Here is a 21,750-nt window from a genome sequence, read left to right as displayed (position 1 = left end):
ACGAGGTCGTCATGGTGAATTCTAGTGATAATGAATTTTGATTATTAATTATGCTCCCTAATTTTTTAATGTATATCTAATAATTATGTCTATCAAAATTATTCGATTGCATGGAGCACATGTTGATGTATTAGTTGTTTTTAATGGAGAAACATCTAGCTCTTGTTACCTTGCGAAGACAATAAAAACTCCTATGGTTTTAACAAATAATTTCTACATTTACTCGTTCTCATATGCTTGTTTTTTAGCTACCTCCCAATCACCCAAACTGATACTAGACGTTAAATTGGGGATTGAGATTTGAGGTTAGGGATTTAGGAGTTTTGGAGGTAGGGGTTACCTATGGCGTTCATGTCTAGAGAGAGCTCCAGCAGGCTTGCTAGCTGGTGGTGGAGGTCGGAGAGATAACATTGGAGTGGGAGTGGTGAGACTCCACTCGAGGCGGCTGGTAGGGGATTCCATGGTAGTGGGTAGTGGAGGTGGCGGGGGCGTCTGAGCCATATGGGTTAGAGTTGCGCAGGAGGGCGGCTACGGAGGTTGAGGTGGCCACCAGAGTAAGTTGGATGGTGGCTCTGGCGGGGACATGGCGTTGGGCGTCACGTGAGACTTCAAAAGGAAGACCATAGCACTTGGGAACAAAATAATAAGAAAGGAGATGTAGATCCAGACCGTTGGATCCACATATCCAATGGTCACAAGTGGTAATTGAGATAATAAAGAAACAACTTTTCAATCGATGATACACACCCTAATTTCTATGAATTTTGAACTTCAAATTGATCAAGAAAAGAAAACAAACAATGATAATCAACAACATATATATGTAAACGAAAAAATTTATCCTATACATCCCTAAGCATGGATGTATTCTAATGGTCCGTATATATTTCATCCCCCCCCCCCCCCCCCCCCCCCCCCCCCCCCCCTTATTGCTTGAGCATCTGGAGCACCTGGTGCAGCGTCGGAGCAAACCTCGTGACGTTGAGGCTGATGTCCTGCTCTGTCCAGTAATACCTCATCCCAGACCGCCACCCTTGCTTGTGTATGGACTCCGGGTCGCTGATGACCGGGTTGTCCTTGCCGTACTTGTCGTAGAGCGTGCTCTCGACGGCTTCGATGCTGTACTCGACGTCCCGCAGCCGCATCTCCCTCGCCGGCCCGCCGTAGAACCCCATGGCCGGGTACTCCATGTGCCCCCACGGCACCACCTGCAGCATCACCGCATTGGTCCGCAGGAAGAAGAAGTTTGTCAGCCCGGCGCCGTGCGCGCCCATGAGCACGTCGCACGAGTCCACCACCCGGGAGAACTCCTCCACGCTGAGGTCCCGGCGCGGCTCGATCGGGATCACCTCGAACCCGGCGTTCTCGACCGCCGGGACGATCTCCGGGAAGTTGACGAACTTCCTCGTCCGGCCACGGTTGATGAGCATCATCCGTGGCTTCCGGTGCTGCTCTGCTGTGGTGGCGCCGGACGCAGCACGGTTCGCCTCCTTGTAGGGGATGTCGACGCCTGCGGGCGGCAGCGAGTAGATCTCCCGGATGTAGAGCCGGAAGTCGAGCATGCTGTAGTTCCGTGGGGCGCGTGCCGGGTCGATGCCGAGGTCGCGATGACTGCGGAGGCCGACGGTGAGGTGCGGGTAGCACCGGACGCCGGCGTCCTGGTTGAAGTCGACGATGTCGTAGCGGGAGAGGTTCTTGAGGATGAGCCTGTACTTGTCCACGAACCACGGCTGGAGGTCGGAGACGAGGAACTGGACCTCGCCCTCCAGTGCGCGCGTGGTGATGAAGAGGGGGATAAGCACGTCGCTGAAGTCGTGCCACGGGTTGGACGTGAGCCCGTTCATCGCGAACACCAAGGCCGGGACGTCGTGCCTGGAGGTGCACTCGGGCGCCGCCTGCGAGGCGTTCAGTGACTTGACAGTGACCTTGTTCACGAACTCAAGGTACTTGCGTGACTGGTCTCGGATACTCCATTCCTGGCTGTCCGCGCCGAGCTCGCCGACGGGCGGGACATAGAGGACGGTGCGGTTGGCTCCCAGCGTGCGTGCGTCGCCGGAGATCTCGCAGATGTCATATCTAGGGTCGGAGAGGTCGCAGATTGGCTTGCGTGGCGTAACTGCATGCGGCAATATTTTACTGATTCAGTTGATGATGAATTGATCATGCGTAGAAAATAGTTCTTGGTGGAAGCGCGACAAACCTGGTTGGATGTTGGTGTCATTCTTGCCGCCTCCTTGGTCGATCTCTTGCCGGATTAGCTCTTCCTCCATCCTATCACTTGCATCGTTCACAGTTTGACCTGCCTGCTCTGGATTTTCCTCTTTCTCATCATCTAGTTAATTAACAGTTGGTCGATTATTCAGTAAAGCTTATTAGAACATGGATCTATTGTACTAGATGAAAAATTAAATGAAATGCTGCTAGTATACTGAGAGTATCTCGATCAGTTCTATTGTTTTTGGATAATAACGAAAATCTATCAGTTTGATAGAGTAATTAATAAGCTCGCTGATAAAATTAAAGGACAAACAAGTGTCATTTACCGAATTTGGCTTCAGTTTGATTGCTCTTTTCAATTCCGTGGACATCATGTTGGACACGATCCTCCTCCATCTTTTTGTGTTCGTCGATTTTTTGCCCTTTATTTTCTTCCTTCATATTATCTCCTACTACCACAATAGAAAAAGCCTGTCAACATTTGGTAAAGCTAGCTCTTTCAAAATAGTAAAACTCACCATTAGAGGAAACCTAGATCGCTTGGCCACTTGATCGGCTCAATCTTCCAGTTAATTTCTAATATGGGAATCATCTCCTAGTTAATTTCAATTATGGAATCTTCCAGGTCAAAAAACTGTATGGAGAACCACGTGAAACCTCCTGTACTCGATCCATGACAGGCAATATGCACATGGAAATCTAAATAATTTACTGACAGTGTTTGTAAAACGTGATACTTTTTTTAACCTTTGAAGGCAACACGAAGGGAGTATGTAGCCTAGAAATTACTATGCAAAAGTATTAAAGTTTTTACACCTGTCATATTAACTTTTGAAGCGTGTACTATTAAATTTTGAAGCGCTTTTCTAGGTTAGAAATTTTGCACCTGGAAACATGATACTTTTTTAACTTTTCTAAGTTCATAGATATTATTATACACCTAGACATACACTATATCTAGATTAATAATAATATCTATAAACTAAATAAGCTAAAAAGACCTACAATTTAGAACGGAGGGAGCAGGATTTACGGGTGAGCATCCCTTCAGATTGTGGAATCACGAATTTGCATGTCCATGACTATGATCCAATGGTTTGTATCATAAATGAGTGCTATCATCCAAATTTTTTATAGCATCTATGTTGCTTTTCATTGTACTACGACCTGATTGGTTCGATAAACATGACATTCAATTCGATTCAAAAAGGCCAAGCCGTCCATCCGTTATCTTAATTTTGGTTTCATATCTTGTCCCGTGGCAAAAAGGAAAATTTTTTATTCCTCTTCTTGTTTCGAGTGATTGATTGCGATATATCACAATCAGTCGCGTTAGCCGTGTGTGACAAATCAACTTCAAGTACCTTTCGACATTTGTTTTGGCTTGTGTGGGCAACTGAGGACCAATAGACAAATAAGTTTCTCGCTTGTGAAACAAAACGATGAAACAAATGTTGACAAAAAAGTCACCTTATCTGATCTGGACCGATCAATTATACGAGATTGCTAAAATGGAATTAGTAACGACTAACTACAGGATCTTAATATGCATGACTATATTTACACCTATTTAATGATTTTTTTCTGTTTTCGCTCCGTTATTTTCATCTAGGCAAACGATTAATGTTTTTTTAAAATGTAAGTACTCCCTCTAATTTTTAAATATATGACATAGAGACCAAACTAATTAGTTTGTTTTTTTCAACTAATTATGTTATCCTAAAATTGTCACATATTTAAAACAGAGGGAGTATGATATATATAGGGAGGCGGAATAATGAAAAATAAAACAAGATTAACTATAAGTTAGTAGGCATGTGGCACACTCACATGCTATTGGTCCTTCAATCATGCATCCTGACTTGTACTCAACAACAAGCAAAGCATCTTCCTAAATTAAAACTTTAAGGCCCCGTTTGGGTCCAAGGAATTGGAATCTATTTAATGGAGTAGGCTAATTTATGTTGGAATGTGGCATTCCACAACTTTCCAAAGTTTAGATATAAGCCTATCTTAAATTCATGGGGTGGGAGATGGAAATTGATTCTATAGATTATGGTTATTAGAATGGAATTCAATTCTTATAGCACGCTCTTAGACTCGCTTCTCTATAGTAGAAGTGCAGCATACAAGTATCTCTCCCATATCACCAACTATAATATACAACTATATTCCACATACAACTATGTTAGCTTAATTAATTTGTGTCTAAATTATGATTATTAGGATGGAATTCAATTCCAATGATCCAAACGGGACCTAAGAGTACTTTTTATCATTGATCCTATATATGCAGCCATCCATTATTGCCATGCCAGCCCATAGATATCCTAAACTCATCACTATCACGGCCATTAAGAAGACTGAAGACGACGGCTAGCTAGCACGCAAAGCTACAAGTTATGCGTCAATGCGTGGGCCAATGAATTTTATGTTGGCAGCTGCTTTAATTTGTGATTCTGAGTCGGTATGTACTTCCACGACCCATCCTACTTATACAGTGCATTCTAATATGTTTGTAGCAATCGATGATATCTTAATTTAAACAAGTCACTGTAACTTTTTTACGGCATATGTTACTGCAATTCACCTTGTGTTACGTTGCTCGGCATCGACGACGGCGACGTTGGAGTCATGGCGTTTTCATCTGTACGCACGGACTGTAGGACACCTGCAAATGGAGAATTGGTTATATTAGTTGTCTGATCGTCGGCCGACGGACATGGCTTCAGAATGAAGAAATGTTATATTAAGCTACATCTAGGGCTATGACAGCACAAAAATAATGGACACGAGAAATGGCAAGTCAACCACACAACCTGTCATTCCACATGCATATTTTGATACCCACGCTAGGAACGGTATATAAACTTTGTTTTCTTGTCTAACGGTCATGCATGTCGATCCGGAGATCAAATTGGTTCCTTGAAGATACAGATGACACTTCAAATCATTCTATTTTTCTGTATCAATAATTTACAGCAGGAATTAATGCAGTGCTTGTTAATTTTATAATTTCGAGGCATAACCGTTTTGAATAAGGTGGTGTTTGGATATTAGTTGCTAAACTTTAGCAGTATCATATCGGATGTTCGGACGCTAATTAGGAGGACTAAATATGAGCTAATTATAAAACTAATTGCAGAACCCTATGCTATTTCACGAGACGAATCTATTAAGCCTAATTAATCCATCATTAGCAAATGGTTACTGTAGCACTACATTGTCAAATCATGGACTAATTAGGCTTAATAGATTTGTCTCGCGAATTAGACTCCATCTGTGCAATTAGTTTTGTAATTAGCCTATATTTAATACTCCTAATTAGCATATAAACATCCGATGTGACATGTGCTAAACTTTAGCATGGGGTATCCAAACACCCCTAAGTGTACGCGTATGCATGGCAAGTTAAGCTAGTATTCGTATATTATATGCATTTTTAGTAACATGAATTCCTTTTGAGTAGGACGTAACTGTGGAGAGAGAATTTCAACGGAGGGTAGAACCAATACGTCACCAGGTTTAAGCATGGTCAAAGAAGCAAGAACAAAGAGTGTGCTGACTGCTGAGGAAACAACGGAAGTAACTAGTGGCTTTATTCGACATGGCCGAACAGTAACCAGGTTGAGAATTGTTAACAACTGTGAAGGAAACGAGTTTAGAACACGGAGCCAAAGCGTGCCTGTGTGATTTGCGAATGATTAGAAGAAAACATCAGAAAGGATTGCACCAATCAAATTAATGGAAGCTAGCTAAACATGCACGGCAGCCGAAGAACGAAGAGCAGGGCCGCTCACCAATAGCAGCTTGGGAACCGAATTGGGAAGACACGGTGGTGTAGAGCAGCAGGACGAGGAAGAAGCCGACGAGGAAACCAACCACGGCCTGGTGGTGCTGCGCCACCGCCCTCACCGCGCTCCTCGCCCCAAGGGCCACCGGTGCCGTCGACGGCGACGGTGAGTCGGTACCCATCCCCTGATCAACCTTCTTGATCGGCCGGCCCGACCTGGCCTTTTCTTTCTTCTCCTCCTACCTCAGCTTCTTCCCCGTAGGCCTGCCTTAAGCGAGGGGTACTATACGCGTCGTCTTCGCGGCATTTGTTTGTAGCCCAAAGCCCTGGGCAGCACACTTCAATACACTCCCGACGGGGTGCGCTGCTCAATGGTATCTGGCCATCTGGTTCTGACTGGCTTGAATATAAATTCCACACGGCACGAGGTTGGCAGCGTGGTACACGGGATGGATGCATCGCCGACGCCTCCACCCGGTGGACCTAACAATAGCAACGGTTTGGTTTGGCAGACAGTGGATTTTAATTCCTTCCTTATTTTCATCCATGGATTTTTTTCAATCCCATTTCCCGATGTGCAAATGGCTCGTAGTATAGTATAGTAGGTCATACATGTCATGCAGATGGCCTCGGCTAGCGACTAGTATTTCATTGGTCAACAGTCAACAGATTACTGCATGAGAATTCAGAAACACCATGACTGCTTGGGGCAGCTCTACGTATACTGTTTGGAGGAGGTGAGCAACGTGCGGGAGCGAAAGCCGAAGCTGAATCATGGGCAGCCGCAGTGGCAATGAACCGCGTTTGCCAACTGACCTGACCTATGGTAAATTCATCCAACAACAACTACAGTTACATGCTAATTGCTGGTGATTTCCAACCGATCTTTTACCACATGATATAGTGTCATTGGTACGTGCTACCGAACTCAGATGCCAGACAAATTTGCCCCTCGAGCTGTTAAAACCAGAGTACCAGAAACATACCCCATCTCACCCCATAGCGTTTCTGTTTTGGCCGAGATCCCGCGATGCGTTTACTGACATGGCTGCCAAGTGAACAATAAATAAAAACCAAAAAAGAATAACGGACCCACATGTGACATGTCATCCTATTAATCTCCTGTCTATTTCCTCCTATTCGTACGCCTCCTTGTTTCCTCCCCACTAGCTACGCCATATTTATCTTTTATTTATAGTCTTCGTATGTCATAGTTATCACCCCTATCAATCGTTACTCTTACCCTAGCTGAGTTGTAGTTCGTTAAGTTGCGGTAACGTTCGGTGGATTTATTTACCAATCGTCTATGCTACTAGTGCTTCCCTGTGGGAAATATAAATATGATACTCTGGAATACTCCCGGATGAAATGCTACAATAGTGATTATGTGCACATGCAGAATTAATATCAAAATATTTTATAGAGCATAATAAATACCAACAATGGTTGTACTAGAAGAGAAAGTACTACCTTTTGCTATCCATCCTTATACAAGGACCAAAGCATCCTAGCGTCGATATCAACGTCATTCTTGAGCCTCTGATGCAAAAGATGCAAACTTTATGGAAGGAAGGTATCAACATCATTGATGGTTTTACATGGCAATAATTTAATCTAAGAGCCATTATCTTGTGGAAGCTTCTAGAAAGGTAGTTTACCTTGGGTACATGCACTTCTTGGTGGAAGGATATAGGTACCGAAGTAAGAAGTTCTATAATTATTTTGGTGCCATGCCCGAATTACATTCTACTCCAGTAAATCGAGATGTGCACTATGTTTTCAAAATGGTGAGGACCATCCAGGTTAGTTATGGGAAGATAACGAAAGAAGGACAGAAGAGAATCCGAGATAAGCTAGGTATCGACGGTGTGTCATTCAAGAAGCTATCGATCTTCTACAAGTACCTGCCATATTGTGCGGAGCTTAAGGTTCTCCATGCCATTGATGGTACGCACCTAAAGAAGAATGTGTTTGGAAACACAATTGGGCTCTTCCTGGAGACATCAGCCAAGACAAAGGATACCGTGAAGTCACGTCAAGACTTGGTAGCCATGAAGATAAGAAAAGATCTTCACCCTATGGATACGGGGAATGAAAGTTTACAACTTCCCCCGGCTAGCTACAACTTGACACTAGATTAGAGAAGAAAGCATTGTGTGAGTGCTTACGAGGAATTATAGTCCCAAGTCGTTTCTCATCCAACATCAGGAAACTACTTTGTATGAAAGTTCTCTTGCTTTCTGGCTATAACTGTCACGATTGTCATGTGATGCTGACGGTGTTCCGTTGCAATTGCAATTAGAGCGATCAAGCCAATATATGTAAAGATTGTAATAACTCAGTTGTGTTACTTGTTCAATAACATTTCTCAAAAGGTGAATGACGAAGATGAATTGCAGGATCTCCAAGAATTTATTAGAGAGACTATGGTGCAGCTCAAGATGTGCTTCGCTTCGGACTTTTTTGATATAATGGAACTGTGGTGGAACCGCCCAAATTACCCTGACCAAAATGCACTTAAGTCGCCTGACACGCGATCATGCACTTTAAGCAAGTCAACTTGGTCGTCCGTCGGATTTCATCTAATAAAGCACTTACACAGGATCGAGAAGCATTGCTCACACGAAGGTGAGTAGCACAGATATTACAACATTCCCATCACATTAACATGGTTCAACAATTTATTTCATCACAGTTATCAAAATTCAAACAAGTTTGCAAGGTTCAACAAGATGAAAAAGCAACGGAAGCTACACGACGATACATAATACCATGGCGAAGCTGACCATGATATCCCTTCAACGATCCCCACTGTCTAAGGTGGGTGCCCACTCAACCGACCAACCCAGAGGGAGCTGGGTCGGCTAAGTCAAGCTGGCAACTTATTTTCTCATACTCAGCACTTCCTGAAAACATAGCCACAACAAGGCTAAGCAACTAATACTCAGCAAGACTGACCCGACAGGTGACTACTACACCACCGATACCTAGACATGCAAGGCTTTTGGCTGTAGGTTTGTTTTGGCCAAACACCTACTGTTGGTCCTTACTTTCAATATTTTAGCTCAAGTTCTAAGTTCATTATCCAGTCTAGATTAGCAGCTTATACTAAGCAAGCATTGTTTCCAAAAAATTAAGAACAAGCATCAAGATTAATATCCTCATGTTCCATCTTTACTCAGTGCAGAATAGCGATCAAGTAGTCCCAAACTGCGAGAGGCAAACGAATCGATTCAAATTTATTAACCATGCATGGTGAACCTAACCTCACGACATCCGCGCACCATGAAGGGTCGCTTCATTTGTCAGTCATCCCCATCGATCCCTTAGGCACGTGTCAGGGCCAACTTACTTTGGCATGCAATGCTCCATAATCCCGGCCTCTGTCATACTATGACCGCACTTGCACCCACATGATGCACCATAGGAACGACGTTCCAAGGATAGCCGAAGGGTATGCCACGCCCTAGTTCAATCAGGTACTAGGCTTCCCTATGTAACAACTCTACCTAAATTAAGTGCTTTTAAAACTAAACCAGTGGTTAGTCACTAAGCAAAGACGTGAAATACCCATTTTGACCCTAAGAAGCTCTTTTTGGAGTAAATAAAACTTGAGATTTTATATGCAAACCTAAATTTATGCCTAAATAAGAGTTGTAAAACTTTTAATTTCAAACAACTTTTGTTAAAGGCACCTTGACTAATTCGGAGTGGGAGAAGGTCAAAAATAGGAATCAAAACAGGAGTATTAAAGAACCTTATAAACAACCTGTCCTGGAATTTAAGTTTTCCTTCAACTTTGCAACCTGTTATCTCACGAATTCTTATCTAACCTCAAGTCAGGCCCTTAATAAAAGTTGTAGTCCCTTGAGTGTGTCCCAACTTTGTTACACTGACCCAGGTCCAAATCGAATCCAAATCTACTCAAATTCCTGGTCAAAGTTGGGTAAAATAGTCAACTCAGCCCCCTAGGCATTCCAACACTAACTGTGGGAACTATCCAGAGTGCGCGCCTTGGCGAGGGCGTTCCTCCAAATTTTTGAACTAAACTCAAGAAAAACCCTTAATAGAAGTTGAAATCCTCAGTTTGGAGAGCAACTCCTTTAATAACACTTTGGTCTAATTCAACTTAGAAGCTGCCCTAAAATCGACTCAAAGCTAGCCAAACTTCTGAAATTCAACCCCTTTGGCCAAAATGGCTAAGTCTGAATTCTCAGAGTTGTGGCAAACTTTGGCTCAGGCTATCTCCAAATCCTTTCAAAACCTGAACAAACACCTTAAATAAAGTTTGAACTACAATCAGAGTTGTACAAGTTTGCTTAAAGGAGTTTTGAACATTTAGTTGAAGAATCTTGAGAGGGGAGCTCCCAAAGCCGGTCAGGCTTGCTGCCCGACGTCGCCTCGATGCCCGTGCGCCGCATGCCGCGTGGTCGCCGGCCACCGGCAGCTCGCCGGCGCCCTATCCCCGGCGAGACAGCGACAGGGTGGGAGCCACGGCACCCAACCCGCGCCTACGACAAGACGGGGCGAGCGCCATGCATGGTTAATAAATTCGAATCGATTCGTCTGCCTCTCACAGTTTGGGACTGCTTGATCGCTATTCTGCACTGAGTAAAGATGGAACATGATGATGATATTAATCTTGATGCTTGTTCTTTAATTGCTTGGAAACTATGCTTGCTTAGTATAAGTTGCTAATCTAGACTGGTTAAAGAATATAGAACTTGAGCTAAAATATTGAAAGTAAGGACCTACTATAGACGCTTTTGGCAAAGCAAACCCAAAGCCAGAAAGCCTTGCATGTCTAGGTCTTGGTGAAAATAGTTTACCTGACAGGTCAGTCTTGCTGAGTATTAGTTGCTCAGCCTTGTTGTGGCTTAACTTTTTAGGTGATGTTAATAGCTTGGCTGCTAGCACCACTTGGCCTACCCAGTTCTATCTGGGCTGGACAGTCGACTGGGATCCCTCCTCGGACGGTGAGGGCAGGGATTATTGATGTCATGATCGGCTTCATCAGGATATCATGTATCGACGTTTAGCTTCCGCTTGTTTTATTCGTCCGTGTCGAACCTTGTAGACTTGTTTGAATTTTCAACAACTCTGATGTAATAAATTGTTGAACTAAGTTAATTTGATGGTGCTACTCATTCGTTTTTCTCCATCCTGTGTATCTCTGTGCTACTCACCTTCAGACGACTTAAATGCATTTTAGTCAGTTAATTTGGGCAGTTCTACCACACCTATCCCATACTAGGTATGAAATTAGTACTTTCAAACACTTGATCACAAACGTCGACATGTTTCGACCTTAGCAAGTGCTCCTTATGGTTGTAGCATGAGTAAACAAACAACTCTCCATCCTGTGTAAGTGGTTCATCTGATGAAATCCGACGGTTGACCAGGTTGACTTGCTTAAAGTGCATAATCGCGTGTCAGACGACTTAAATGCATTTTAGTCAAGTTAATTTGGGCAGTTCTACCACACCTATCCCATACTAGGTATGAAATTAGTACTTTCAAACACTTGATCACAAACGTCGACATGTTTCGACCTTAGCAAGTTCATTGCTAGACACACGGGGCAAACCACCACATCGGAACCATTCCCGGTCCCGTCCGTCATCCTTATGGTTGTAGCATGAGTAAACAAACAACTCCTATAACTCGTGAGTGATAAGCAATCACTCGACTTTTACCGAGTCCTATTTAGCATTGCATCTACGCGACTTATCATGCTAGTGTTAGATCAAAAGGGTACTAAGTTCATGCATCTAAGGTGTCATTGAACTCCTATAATGTAAATGCACAATCATAAGCATCAACATATTGCATAATTTACAAAAAGGGAAGCACGCACCGGGGCTTGCCTTCAGGAAAAGTTAGCGGTTCCTTGGGGTCTTGATCTAGCTCGAGCTCAACTTCAGCGTGATGTAGCTCCGCGACGGTTTCCTCTTCCAACGTAGGGTGGAGCTCGTAGGTTCTATCGGCGATATTAGCTTCTACACGACATGCATATGCAAGAGTTTAGAATTATCCATGCTTTTACACGAACGATGCAAGGCATGGCTTATTGTTAGAAAGAAAGTCGTATTTAGGCCACATTCACCTAAACAAGGTTTTCACTTCCATATACTTTATAAAGTAAGGTGGGGGTCGATTTAAACTCAAGGTTGACTTTGATGGCGATTGTGTACATATATAGATTCTTACAACTTAGAGTTGCATAAGGAAGGTGGGAGGTCGTGTTTGGGGTGGTTCGAGTGCATTAGGACTCGTATTTCTTTTATTCCTTTAACCCGATTTCTTAGCCAAAAATTGGTTCCTCAAGGAAACAGCAACAAAAGGCACTAAGAAAATTGCAGCACCTTACCGAATTCATTAATAAGTTACTGTAAAATTTTGAAAGCCATTGGATTACCACACAAAGAATTAAACATATTTTACCGCCAAGGGTAGCATGCACTTAACTATTTTTATCTCAACACTTACAGTGATTCTAAGGGTGACATTTTACCAGTAGGTTGAAGGTGTGTTATAGATGCTTTGGTGAATTTTTCATGATTTTTGGAGAAGGACATCTATTTCCCATATTTATCTCTTATTTAATCATGTTCCACTAGGAAGTTGGGTTTCTCTCTGAGGCTGACCACAAACCACATTTTTCCTGCAAACTATACCTCAAAACTAAGCTACTCCAAGTGGTTTCATATTTTTCTTAGCTCTGGATTAAAACTTATAAAAAAGGAAGATTTTAACCCTAGATTTCAAATATAAGGTTAAAACAGTGAGTTTAAGTTCTATTCCAGGGCCCTAAGTATTTTTCTGAGCTTCTACTCACTGAAACATACACCATAGAGTTGGATTTACCTTTTTATCATTTTTCTTCTAATTACTATGATTTAAAAAGCCTAAGCAAGAAATAAAACTATAGGATATTATTTACAACAGTAACATGGGCAAACTTATTTTTGTAAGAAACTAGACAGAACATGGATTCCAACAAAAGTGGTTTGGCATTTTTCTGATTTTTCTACGATTTACTGGGCATTTTTAAACTTTACCCTATTTTCTACCGATTTAAAACCATAAACCGTGGCAAACTTGCACTCTACTCCTCACGTTTAAGGTTTATTCGTGTAGGGGTCCCTGGGTTTTTGCACCTAGGCCCTTGGAAAGATTGGGGGAGACGCAATGTCGTCCTCGCGGTGCACACGGTGGCGGCGGGTGAAATCCTCGGCGATGCGCTAGCGAGGGTCGGGTGACAAGTGGCCGAGGGTGCGTAGGGGCTCACCTGAGCTCGACTTAGCAAAGTTGTGGTGACGGAGATGGCCGGTGAGCGTCAGAATGTGGCGGTAGCGACTTGGCAGTGTGGGCAACGTTCCGGTGCGTTGGCGGCGTCGGGAGGGCAACAAGTGGCTCGGGAATGTGTGCGGAGGGCTGGCGAAGCGGGCAGAGAGGTCGTTGGAGCACGGGGCGGCACGGAGGTGGGAGCTCCATGGGAGCTTTGGCGGCGGCACAGTGGAAACAGGGGCGCGGCGTGCGGGAGGTGGCGAAGGGTGGCGCTGACTGCGTGCTTGGCTCTTTTATGGGGTAGAGGTGGAGTGGAGGGTCAAGGCGGGGCTCCAAGCACGAGAGGATAAGGCCGAGGAGGGCTGGTGCGTGGGCGAGGCGACCATTGGCCGGGGGTGCCATAGGCTGGAGAAGCGGAGCTCCGGGGATAGGATCCTCACGCATTGGGTGTGGGAGATAGGGTCGGGCAGGCACGGTTTTGTCGGGCGGATGGATTGGCGAGGTCGAGTGCGCATCTTGTTGCATCAAGCACCGGATTGTTGGCGGCGGCACGGCCGGTGCTCGGTGGTGGCGTGGCGTGCGCGGGCGTCGATTGGGTGGAGCAGATTGTGCGCAGGGAGGGGGATGGCCTCGGCGGCGATTGGCCAGCATGACGCTCGTCTCGTCTTGTCATGGGCGCGGGTTGGGCGACTTTGAGCTCGCCGGTGGATGGCGGCCATGCGGCGAGCGGCGCACGGGCGAACATGTCGGGGCGCTCTGGCGTCGAGGCAAAGCAGGGCAGCAACAAGGTCGACTTTGGGGACCTCTCACTCAAAATTTTCAAACTAAACGTTCGTATATCCCTTTAACAAACTTGTAGTCCTATTGTCAGAGTTCAAACTTTACTAAAGGTGTTTGTCCATATTTTGAACCAATTTGGAGATAACTCGAGCTAAAGTTTGCCAAAAACTAGAAATTCCGGACTTACCATATTTCGGCCGATTTGGTGAAATTTCAGGAATTTTGCTGTCTTTGACTCAAATTTTGGACAGCTTCTGAGTCGAATTAGACCAAAGTGCTATTGAAGGAATTGTTCTTGGGTCTTAGGACTTCAAATTCTATTAAGGACTTTTCTGTAGTTCAGTTCAAAAATTTGGAGGAACAAGCTTGCCAAGAGGCGCGCTCTGGATGGTTTCCAGACTTGGCGCTGGAATGCCAAGAAGGCTGAGTTGACTGTTTTACCCGAATTTGACAAAGTTTTTGAGCAGGTTCGGTTGCGATTTGGACCTAGGTCAGTGTAATAAAGTTGGAACACACTCAAGGTTCTACAACTTTTATTAAAGGTTTGAGTTGAAGTTAGATTTAAAATGGTCAGATAACAGGTTGCAAAGTTGAGGAAAAACCCAGGACAGGTTATTTGCAGGGTTTTATTATACTCCTAGTTTGATTCTAGTTTTTCACCTTCTCTTACTCCGAATTAACCAAATTGTTATGAACAAAAGTTGTTTGAAATTAAAAGTTTGACAACTCTTATTTGGGAAAAAATAGTTTCTACACAAAAACTCAAGTTTTATATTTAACTCCAAAAAGATCTTTTTAGGGGCAAAATGGGCATTTCACCTCTTTTTCTTAGTGACTAATGACTTGTTTAAGTTTAATTTCATCTAACTAAGGTAGATTTATTACAGCCTATCCCCCTTAAAGATATCTCGCCCCGAGATTCTAGTGAAGAAAGGAACTAGTGTGGCTTGTGCAACGTACCTCCCTAGTTGAAAAGAAAACCGCGGAAATTAGTGTTGAGGTATTCTTTTGTTTCCCACGTCGCTTCATCTTCCGTATGATTACTCCACTGAATTTTAAACATTTTCACCATTTGTCTTCGAGTATGTCTTTCTTTCCGATCGAGGATCTTAACAGGATATTCCTTGTACGATAAATCGGGTTCGATCTCCAATTCTTCCGTTGCAAGAATTTCGGTTGGAACTCGAACACACTTCTTGAGTTGCGAGACATGGAAAACATCGTGTATCGCAGTAATCTTCTCCGGGAGTTTAACTCAATATGCTACAGGTTCACAAACTTCCACAATCTCATATGGACCAATATAACGCGGAACCAACTTTCCTTTCACTCCGAAGCGCTGTACGCCCTTAGTCGGTGATACTTGGAGGTATACAAAATCCCAAACCTCAAATTGGATAGGTCTCCTCCTCTTATCGGAATAGCTCTTTTGTCGGGACTAGGCGAACTTAAGGTTCTCTCGGATAACTCTCACTTTTTCTTCGGCCTCCATTACCAAGTCGGGTCCATATACCGTTCGTTCTCCTAGTTGCGACCAACCTAGCGGGGTTCGACATCTATGTCCATACAAGGCTTCGAAAGGTTCCATTTTCAAGCTAGCTTGGTAGCTATTGTTGTATGAGAATTCTGCTAAGGGCAAACATTTATCCCAATTCTTATCATAATGAATGACACAAGCACGTAGCATATCTTCCAATATCTGGTTGACCCTTTCAGTTTGTCCATCTCTCTGGGGGTGATATGTGGAGCTATGAATAAGCTTAGTGCCAAGTGAAGACTGCAATTGTTCCCAAAAGCATGCTACAAACTGACTACCTCGATCAGAGATGATCATTTTAGGCACACCATGTAGGGAAATAATTCGGTCAAGATACAGCTCTGCATCTTTCTGTATGGTGTGAGTGGTGTGTACCGGAAGGAAGTGCGCGGTTTTAGTAAGACGGTCCACTATAACCCATATGGAATCATGCCTGCGAGAGGTATTGGGTAATCCGACTATAAAGTCCATACTTATGTCCTCCCACTTCCATGAGGGAATAGGCAGCAGCTGTTGTTGGCATGCACCCCAGGCCCACGAGTAGACCTTGGATGGCCCACTAAGGGGCGTACTCGGACACGATCAGGACAAGGGATAGGCATATCCCACTCGGACTATTCAAGTATGTACATGGAAAACTACTCAGGCCATACCGAGTAGAACTCTGTAATAGTACTCGACTAGGACTCAGACTTGTAACTCTACCCTCCCGTGTATATAAGGGCGGGCAGGGACCCCCCTCAAGGATAACTCCAGTTCATCCAAGATCAATACAAACCAACACACAGGACGTAGGGTATTACGCGATCTAGCTGCCCGAACCTGTCTAAATCGTGTTCCTTGCATCACCATTGATTCCTTGATTCTCGACGATCCTTACCGCACAAAAGACCACCTAGGGTACCCCCTAGGCGGGTTGCCGGTCTAAAACAACGACAGCTGGCGCGCCAGGTAGGGGGACTCATCGAGTTTCTCAGTGCAAACTCAATGGCAACGGTCATCATCAAGCCCGTCTTCTTCATCGAAGCGGGCGCCACCTTCGTTTTTGGATCCTAGCTATGCATCGCCGATGTCTCGGGTTCGTTCCGGCGCCAGATCATCAATGCTCAGGAAAAGAAAGTAGAAGATCGGGCTAGAAAAAAACCAAGATTTTGAAGTTGAAAATTTCGAGTTGGACTACGCATCGGACTCGACTTCACTTTGAACTAGTCAGTCCCAGTCAATTCCTAAGTCGGTTTCGACTTCAAAGCGGTTCCCGCACGGACTCCACAATGCAGTCGAAGTTCACCAAGGTTTTCTTACTCGATTCCAACTCGAACTCGGGCACGATGAAGACGTCGACTCCGACTCGGTTTATCCGCCAGAGATACCATTATCTGGTCCAGCCCAAGGATTGGTGATAACTTCAATATCACAAGGTAGATTTGTACATTGGCTAGGATTAAGACCACCTCTTCTTGACCGTGACTACGACTCGCGCCTTGTCGCCCATATAGACAACCTCCCATATCAAGAGGGTGTCCCACTCACTTCCAATCGTGAGGAAAGCTCCACAGAGATTGCAACATCAAGCTCCAGAAGCTACTACCCGGACAGAGAAGTCCTTGTTATTACTCAAAATAACAACCCGGGTACTAGCTAGAACAAAACCCCCAGGCGATTAGCACAACTCGACAACATCTCCGAAGATGAGTCTACAGCTGACGCTCCTCACAATGAAACCTCCGAGCAAAGAAACCAAAGAAGGATGCGCAACGCTACTCAAGCCGAGCGATGGCAGTCCATGGCTACAAATATTCCCATCACAAACCTAAAGGGCTTTCGATGCAGTTCAGGCTCAAGAGCACAATACTCCACTTGCGGCAATCGCCTCAATCATTCTTTTAACAACATTGATGCCTCAAGACAGGGACAACGAAGCCACTGCTCAGCTCGTGCAGCGTGGCAACAGGCTAATCGCACAACTCGCGGAGCAAGCCTACAAGTTACTTGACATAGAATCACCAATTCCGTCTATTCCTCGCATCACAGCTCATCAAGAAGGCAACAGGGGAGCTACAGACAACAATAATGCCCCAAGAAACGACAATGAAGCTGTCAATCAGCCTCGGCAACACAGCCAAGGCCCAAGCAAACACAAGGCCCCAGCACGCCATAAGGATGTTGGGGAAGTCAGCTGCACCAACTCGGTAAAAAGTATTCGCCCTACTCGGAAAAACCATGAAGTATCAAACTTTAGTGATCTGCGAGAAATCCTCAATAGTCAGCGCGAACGAGAAGTCGACAACTACAACAACTTTCTTGCTTTCACAAATCGGGTAATGAAGACAAAACTACCCGAGAAGTTTAAGCCGACTTGAATCACCTAGTATGATGGCAAACAAGACCCAATTCAATGGCTACGATGCTACTCGCTAGCCATCCAAGTAGCCGGGGGTAATAACGAAACCAAAGTCATCCACTTCCCCATATTGATGGAACCCGCACCACTGACTTGGCTCGAGTCACTCAAACCCAAGTCCATTGACTCTTGGGCAGACTTGACAAAAGCTTTCACCAACAACTTCGTTGGTTCCATGGCTAGACCAGGCAACAAGATCGACTTAAGTCAAATTAAGCAAAAAGGAGGCGAGACCTTACGTGACTACCTACGTCGATTCTTCGAAAAGAAGGCCACCAGAGTTGAAATCTCAGAAACAGACATCATCGAGTGCTTCAAGAATGGACTCTACGATCGATGGACGTACCAGGACTTCAGTCGCCGACGGGCAACTAATGTCAAAGACCTCAAAGTCATGGTGCAGCAGTGGGCGGATGAAGAAGACAAAGAGCGAGAACGGTTCGGCTCCCACCGTAACCGTGGACGCGACAACAACAACAACAATGACCAAGATAGAACTCGACACAATGATACTCGAAACAACTATTCGAGTAATCACAACCGCAAAAGGAAGCCCGACAACACTGTTGCTGCCATGACCAACTTCGGGAAAAAGGGACCTGGCAAAAACGATAAAGGGCCAACCTTCACCGAAGTACTCAAAAAGCAGTGCAAATAGCATCCGACTAGCAAGCACTCGGCAATAGACTGCTACATCATGCACCGAGTAATGCAAGACTTACCCGCACCACCACCCCCTGAAGACTACACCAAGAAAAAAGATAAGGGCAAGAACAAAGTCCACAATGACGAAGACGAAGAAGGCGACTTCCAGACCGCCTCAAAAAGCTGTCAATGTCATCTTTGGCGGTATCCCAGGCACCGCATCCAAGCGAGCCAACAAACTCGTACTCAGGGTGATCATGGCCATTGAACCAATGGATCGAACACCGCTAAAATGGTTAGAAGTGCCCATTTCCTTCAGCAGAAAGGACCAATGGACCAAGTTCTCAGAACTAGGCCATTTTCCTCTAGTACTCGATCTGGTTGTGGCAGGCTCAAAGTTAACCAAAGTACTCATCGACGGTGGAAGACATTGAGGAAGATGTGCCTCGACGTCACTGAAATGCTTACTCCAACAGATTCACCTTTCTACGATATCGTATCCGGAAATGCGGCTATACCACTAGCACAAGTCGTCCTTCCAGTTACCTTTGGAACTAAACAACACTACCGTACCGAGTACATTAGATTTGAAGTCGCCGACTTCAAGACATCTTACCACGCCATACTTGGAAGGCCAGCACTTGCCATGTTCATGGCCATACCACATTATGTTTACTTGGTACTCAAAATGCCAGGCCCCAAGGGAGAACTAACCCTACGAGGAGATCTACGGCGATCTTACGAATGCGATACTGAAGCCGTGGAAATCGCTGCGACTTCTCAAGCACCTAGTCCCATGCAACAAGTCTTCACAGCTTCAAAGAAGCTCCATCCAACTGAACTAGAAATCCCAGAAAACAAGTCGGGGTCTACAAAGGTGAAACCCGCCAGCGAGCAAGACTTCAAACCAGTCGACCTCCAGACGGGCGACCCTTCCAAGACAGCTCTGATCGGAACAGGGCTAGATCCTAAATAGGAATCCGCGCTCGTCAGCTTCCTTCGGGCTAATCATGACATCTTCGCTTGGAAACCGGCTGACATGCTAGGTGTGCCCAAGGAGCTGATCGAGCACTCTCTGAATGTTGATCCCAAAGCTACCCCAAAACGGCAGCGACTTCGCAGATTCGCTCAAGACAGACGAGAAGCAATCAAGAAAGAGTTGGCCAAGCTACTCGCAGTAGGGTTTATCAAAGAAGTCTTTCACCCTGACTGGCTCGCCAACCCAGTGCTCGTGCCTAAGAAAAATAACGAGTGGAGAATGTGCGTCGACTACACCAACCTCAACAAGCACTATCCAAAAGACCCTTTTCGGACTTCCCAGGGTCGATCAGGTGGTCGACTCCACCGCTGGATGCGCTTTACTATGCTTTCTCGACTGCTACTCCGGCTATCATCAGATAAGCCTGAAAGAAGAAGATCAAGCCAAAACAGCTTTCATCACACCTTTTAAGGCTTTCTGCTACAAAACAATGTCCTTCGGACTAAAAAATGCAGGGGCAACTTATCAACGAGCTATTCAGATGTGCTTCGAGAAGCAGCTTCATCGCAATGTTGAAGCTTATGTCGATGACGTAGTCGCCAAAACAAGAAACCAGGAGGAACTCATTACTGATTTGGAGGAAACTTTCTCCAATCTACGCACTTTCCAATGGAAACTCAATCCTACTAAGTGCGTCTTTGGAGTACCTTCCGGCAAGCTACTCAGGTTCATCATTAGCCATCACGGCATTGAGGCCAACCCGAAAAAAAATATCTGCCATCACAAACATGCAAGCACCAGCTAGCATTAAGGATGTGCAGAAACTTATAGGCTGCATGGCCGCTCTCAACCAGTTCATCTCGAGACTTGGAGAACGAGGACTACCCTTCTTTAAGCTTCTCAAACACCAGGACAAGTTCAAATGGATGGAAGAGGCAGATAAGGCACTAACACAACTTAAAGACTTTCTGTCAAAGCCTCCTATACTCACCGCTCCTTCTCCAAATGAAGACTTGCTCCTATACATATCAGCTACTACTCATGTCATCAGCACGGCAATAGTAGTCGAACAGTCTGAACCGAGCCGCGCTTACAAGGTCCAACGACCTGTCTACTTCGTCAGCGAAGTACTCTCGGACTCCAAAACTCAGTATTCACCGATACAAAAGCTCTTATATGCAATTTTGCTCACCTCCCGAAAACTGCGCCATTATTTCCAAGAGCACAACATCACAGTCATCTCTGACTTCCCGCTCGGCGAAATTCTTCACAACAGAGACGCCACGGGTAGAATCTCCAAATGGGCAGTTGAACTCGGAGCTCTCACCTTGGACTTTAAGGCAAGGACAGCTATCAAATCCCAAGCTTTAGTCGACTTCGTAGCTGAATGGACCGAAAATCAAGTACTAACACCAGTCGAACGGCCAGAACACTGGGTAATGTACTTCGACGGGTCCCTCAAACTTGAAGGGGCCGGTGCAGGCGTATTACTCATCTCCCCCAAGGGAGACCAGCTCAAATATGTACTGCAAATCTTCTAGGAAGCATCTAACAATGAAGCCGAGTATGAAGCACTGCTACATGGCCTTCGCCTTGCAATCTCCCTTGGCATCAAAAGATTACTGGTGTACGGCTACTCACTAGTCGTTATAAACAAGGTCAATGACGAGTGGGACCGAAACAAGGACAACATGGACGCTTACTGCAAAGAAGTCCGTAAACTGGAAAACAAATTTTCAGGCTTGGAATTTCATCACATCGTCCGTGACAACAACGTTGCCGCCGACATCTTATCTAAAATGGGCTCAACTCGTGCAGAGGTTCCAATAGGAATTTTCGTACACGAACTGTGCAAGCCATCCATACCTGAACAAGTCACACTGCCAGCGGTCCCGACTGCTGACATCTCTCGTGAAATCATGATGATAGAAGTCGACTGGAGGACACCCTTCATCGACTACATCAAAGATCACCAGCTACCATTCAATAAAAATAAGGCTGAACAAATCTCCCGATGAGTAAAAAATTACATTCTAGTCGGAGACAAGCTCTACAGGAAAGGTGCATCATCTGGGGTACTCATGAAGTGCGTTACCAGGAAAGACGGC

The 21,750-nt window shown here is 45.0% G+C and overlaps 1 protein-coding gene across 3 annotated transcripts; it reads right to left on the bottom strand.

The window, feature by feature from the left end:
• Window positions 1-904: 904 nt before the first annotated feature.
• Window positions 905-6,405, bottom strand: LOC117854157 (beta-1,2-xylosyltransferase XYXT1). Of its 3 annotated transcripts, none has more exons than XM_034736453.2 (5): window positions 6,018-6,405; window positions 4,808-4,888; window positions 2,544-2,669; window positions 2,201-2,332; window positions 905-2,116 (listed from the first exon to the last, which is right to left on the bottom strand). In XM_034736453.2, exons 1-5 carry the CDS (start codon window positions 6,190-6,192, stop codon window positions 927-929), a joined length of 1,704 nt encoding a protein of 567 aa, XP_034592344.1. In that variant the 5' UTR covers window positions 6,193-6,405; the 3' UTR covers window positions 905-926. The 3 variants fall into 3 exon arrangements, with proteins under 3 accessions (XP_034592344.1, XP_034592345.1, XP_072149268.1); XM_034736454.2 differs by having other exon boundaries at window positions 2,544-2,666; XM_072293167.1 differs by lacking the exons at window positions 4,808-4,888; window positions 6,018-6,405 and adding an exon at window positions 2,736-4,801 and having other exon boundaries at window positions 2,544-2,688.
• Between the last annotated feature and the right edge of the window lie 15,345 nt (window positions 6,406-21,750).

This window comes from Setaria viridis, chromosome 4, assembly GCF_005286985.2.
Source record: "Setaria viridis chromosome 4, Setaria_viridis_v4.0, whole genome shotgun sequence".
NCBI lineage: Eukaryota > Viridiplantae > Streptophyta > Magnoliopsida > Poales > Poaceae > Setaria > Setaria viridis.
This window is presented reverse-complemented; position numbering and strand designations above follow the sequence as displayed.

Bases quoted from the DNA above. Each gene is read 5' to 3' on its own strand.
- LOC117854157 (XM_034736453.2), bottom strand. From the start codon at position 6,192: ATGGGTACCGACTCACCGTCGCCGTCGACGGCACCGGTGGCCCTTGGG. The intron at 4,889-6,017 runs GTGAGCGGCCCT...CTCCATTTGCAG, and splicing joins CGGTTCCCAAGCTGCTATTG to GTGTCCTACAGTCCGTGCGT. The intron at 2,670-4,807 runs GTGAATTGCAGT...CTATTGTGGTAG, and splicing joins GCCGAGCAACGTAACACAAG to TAGGAGATAATATGAAGGAA.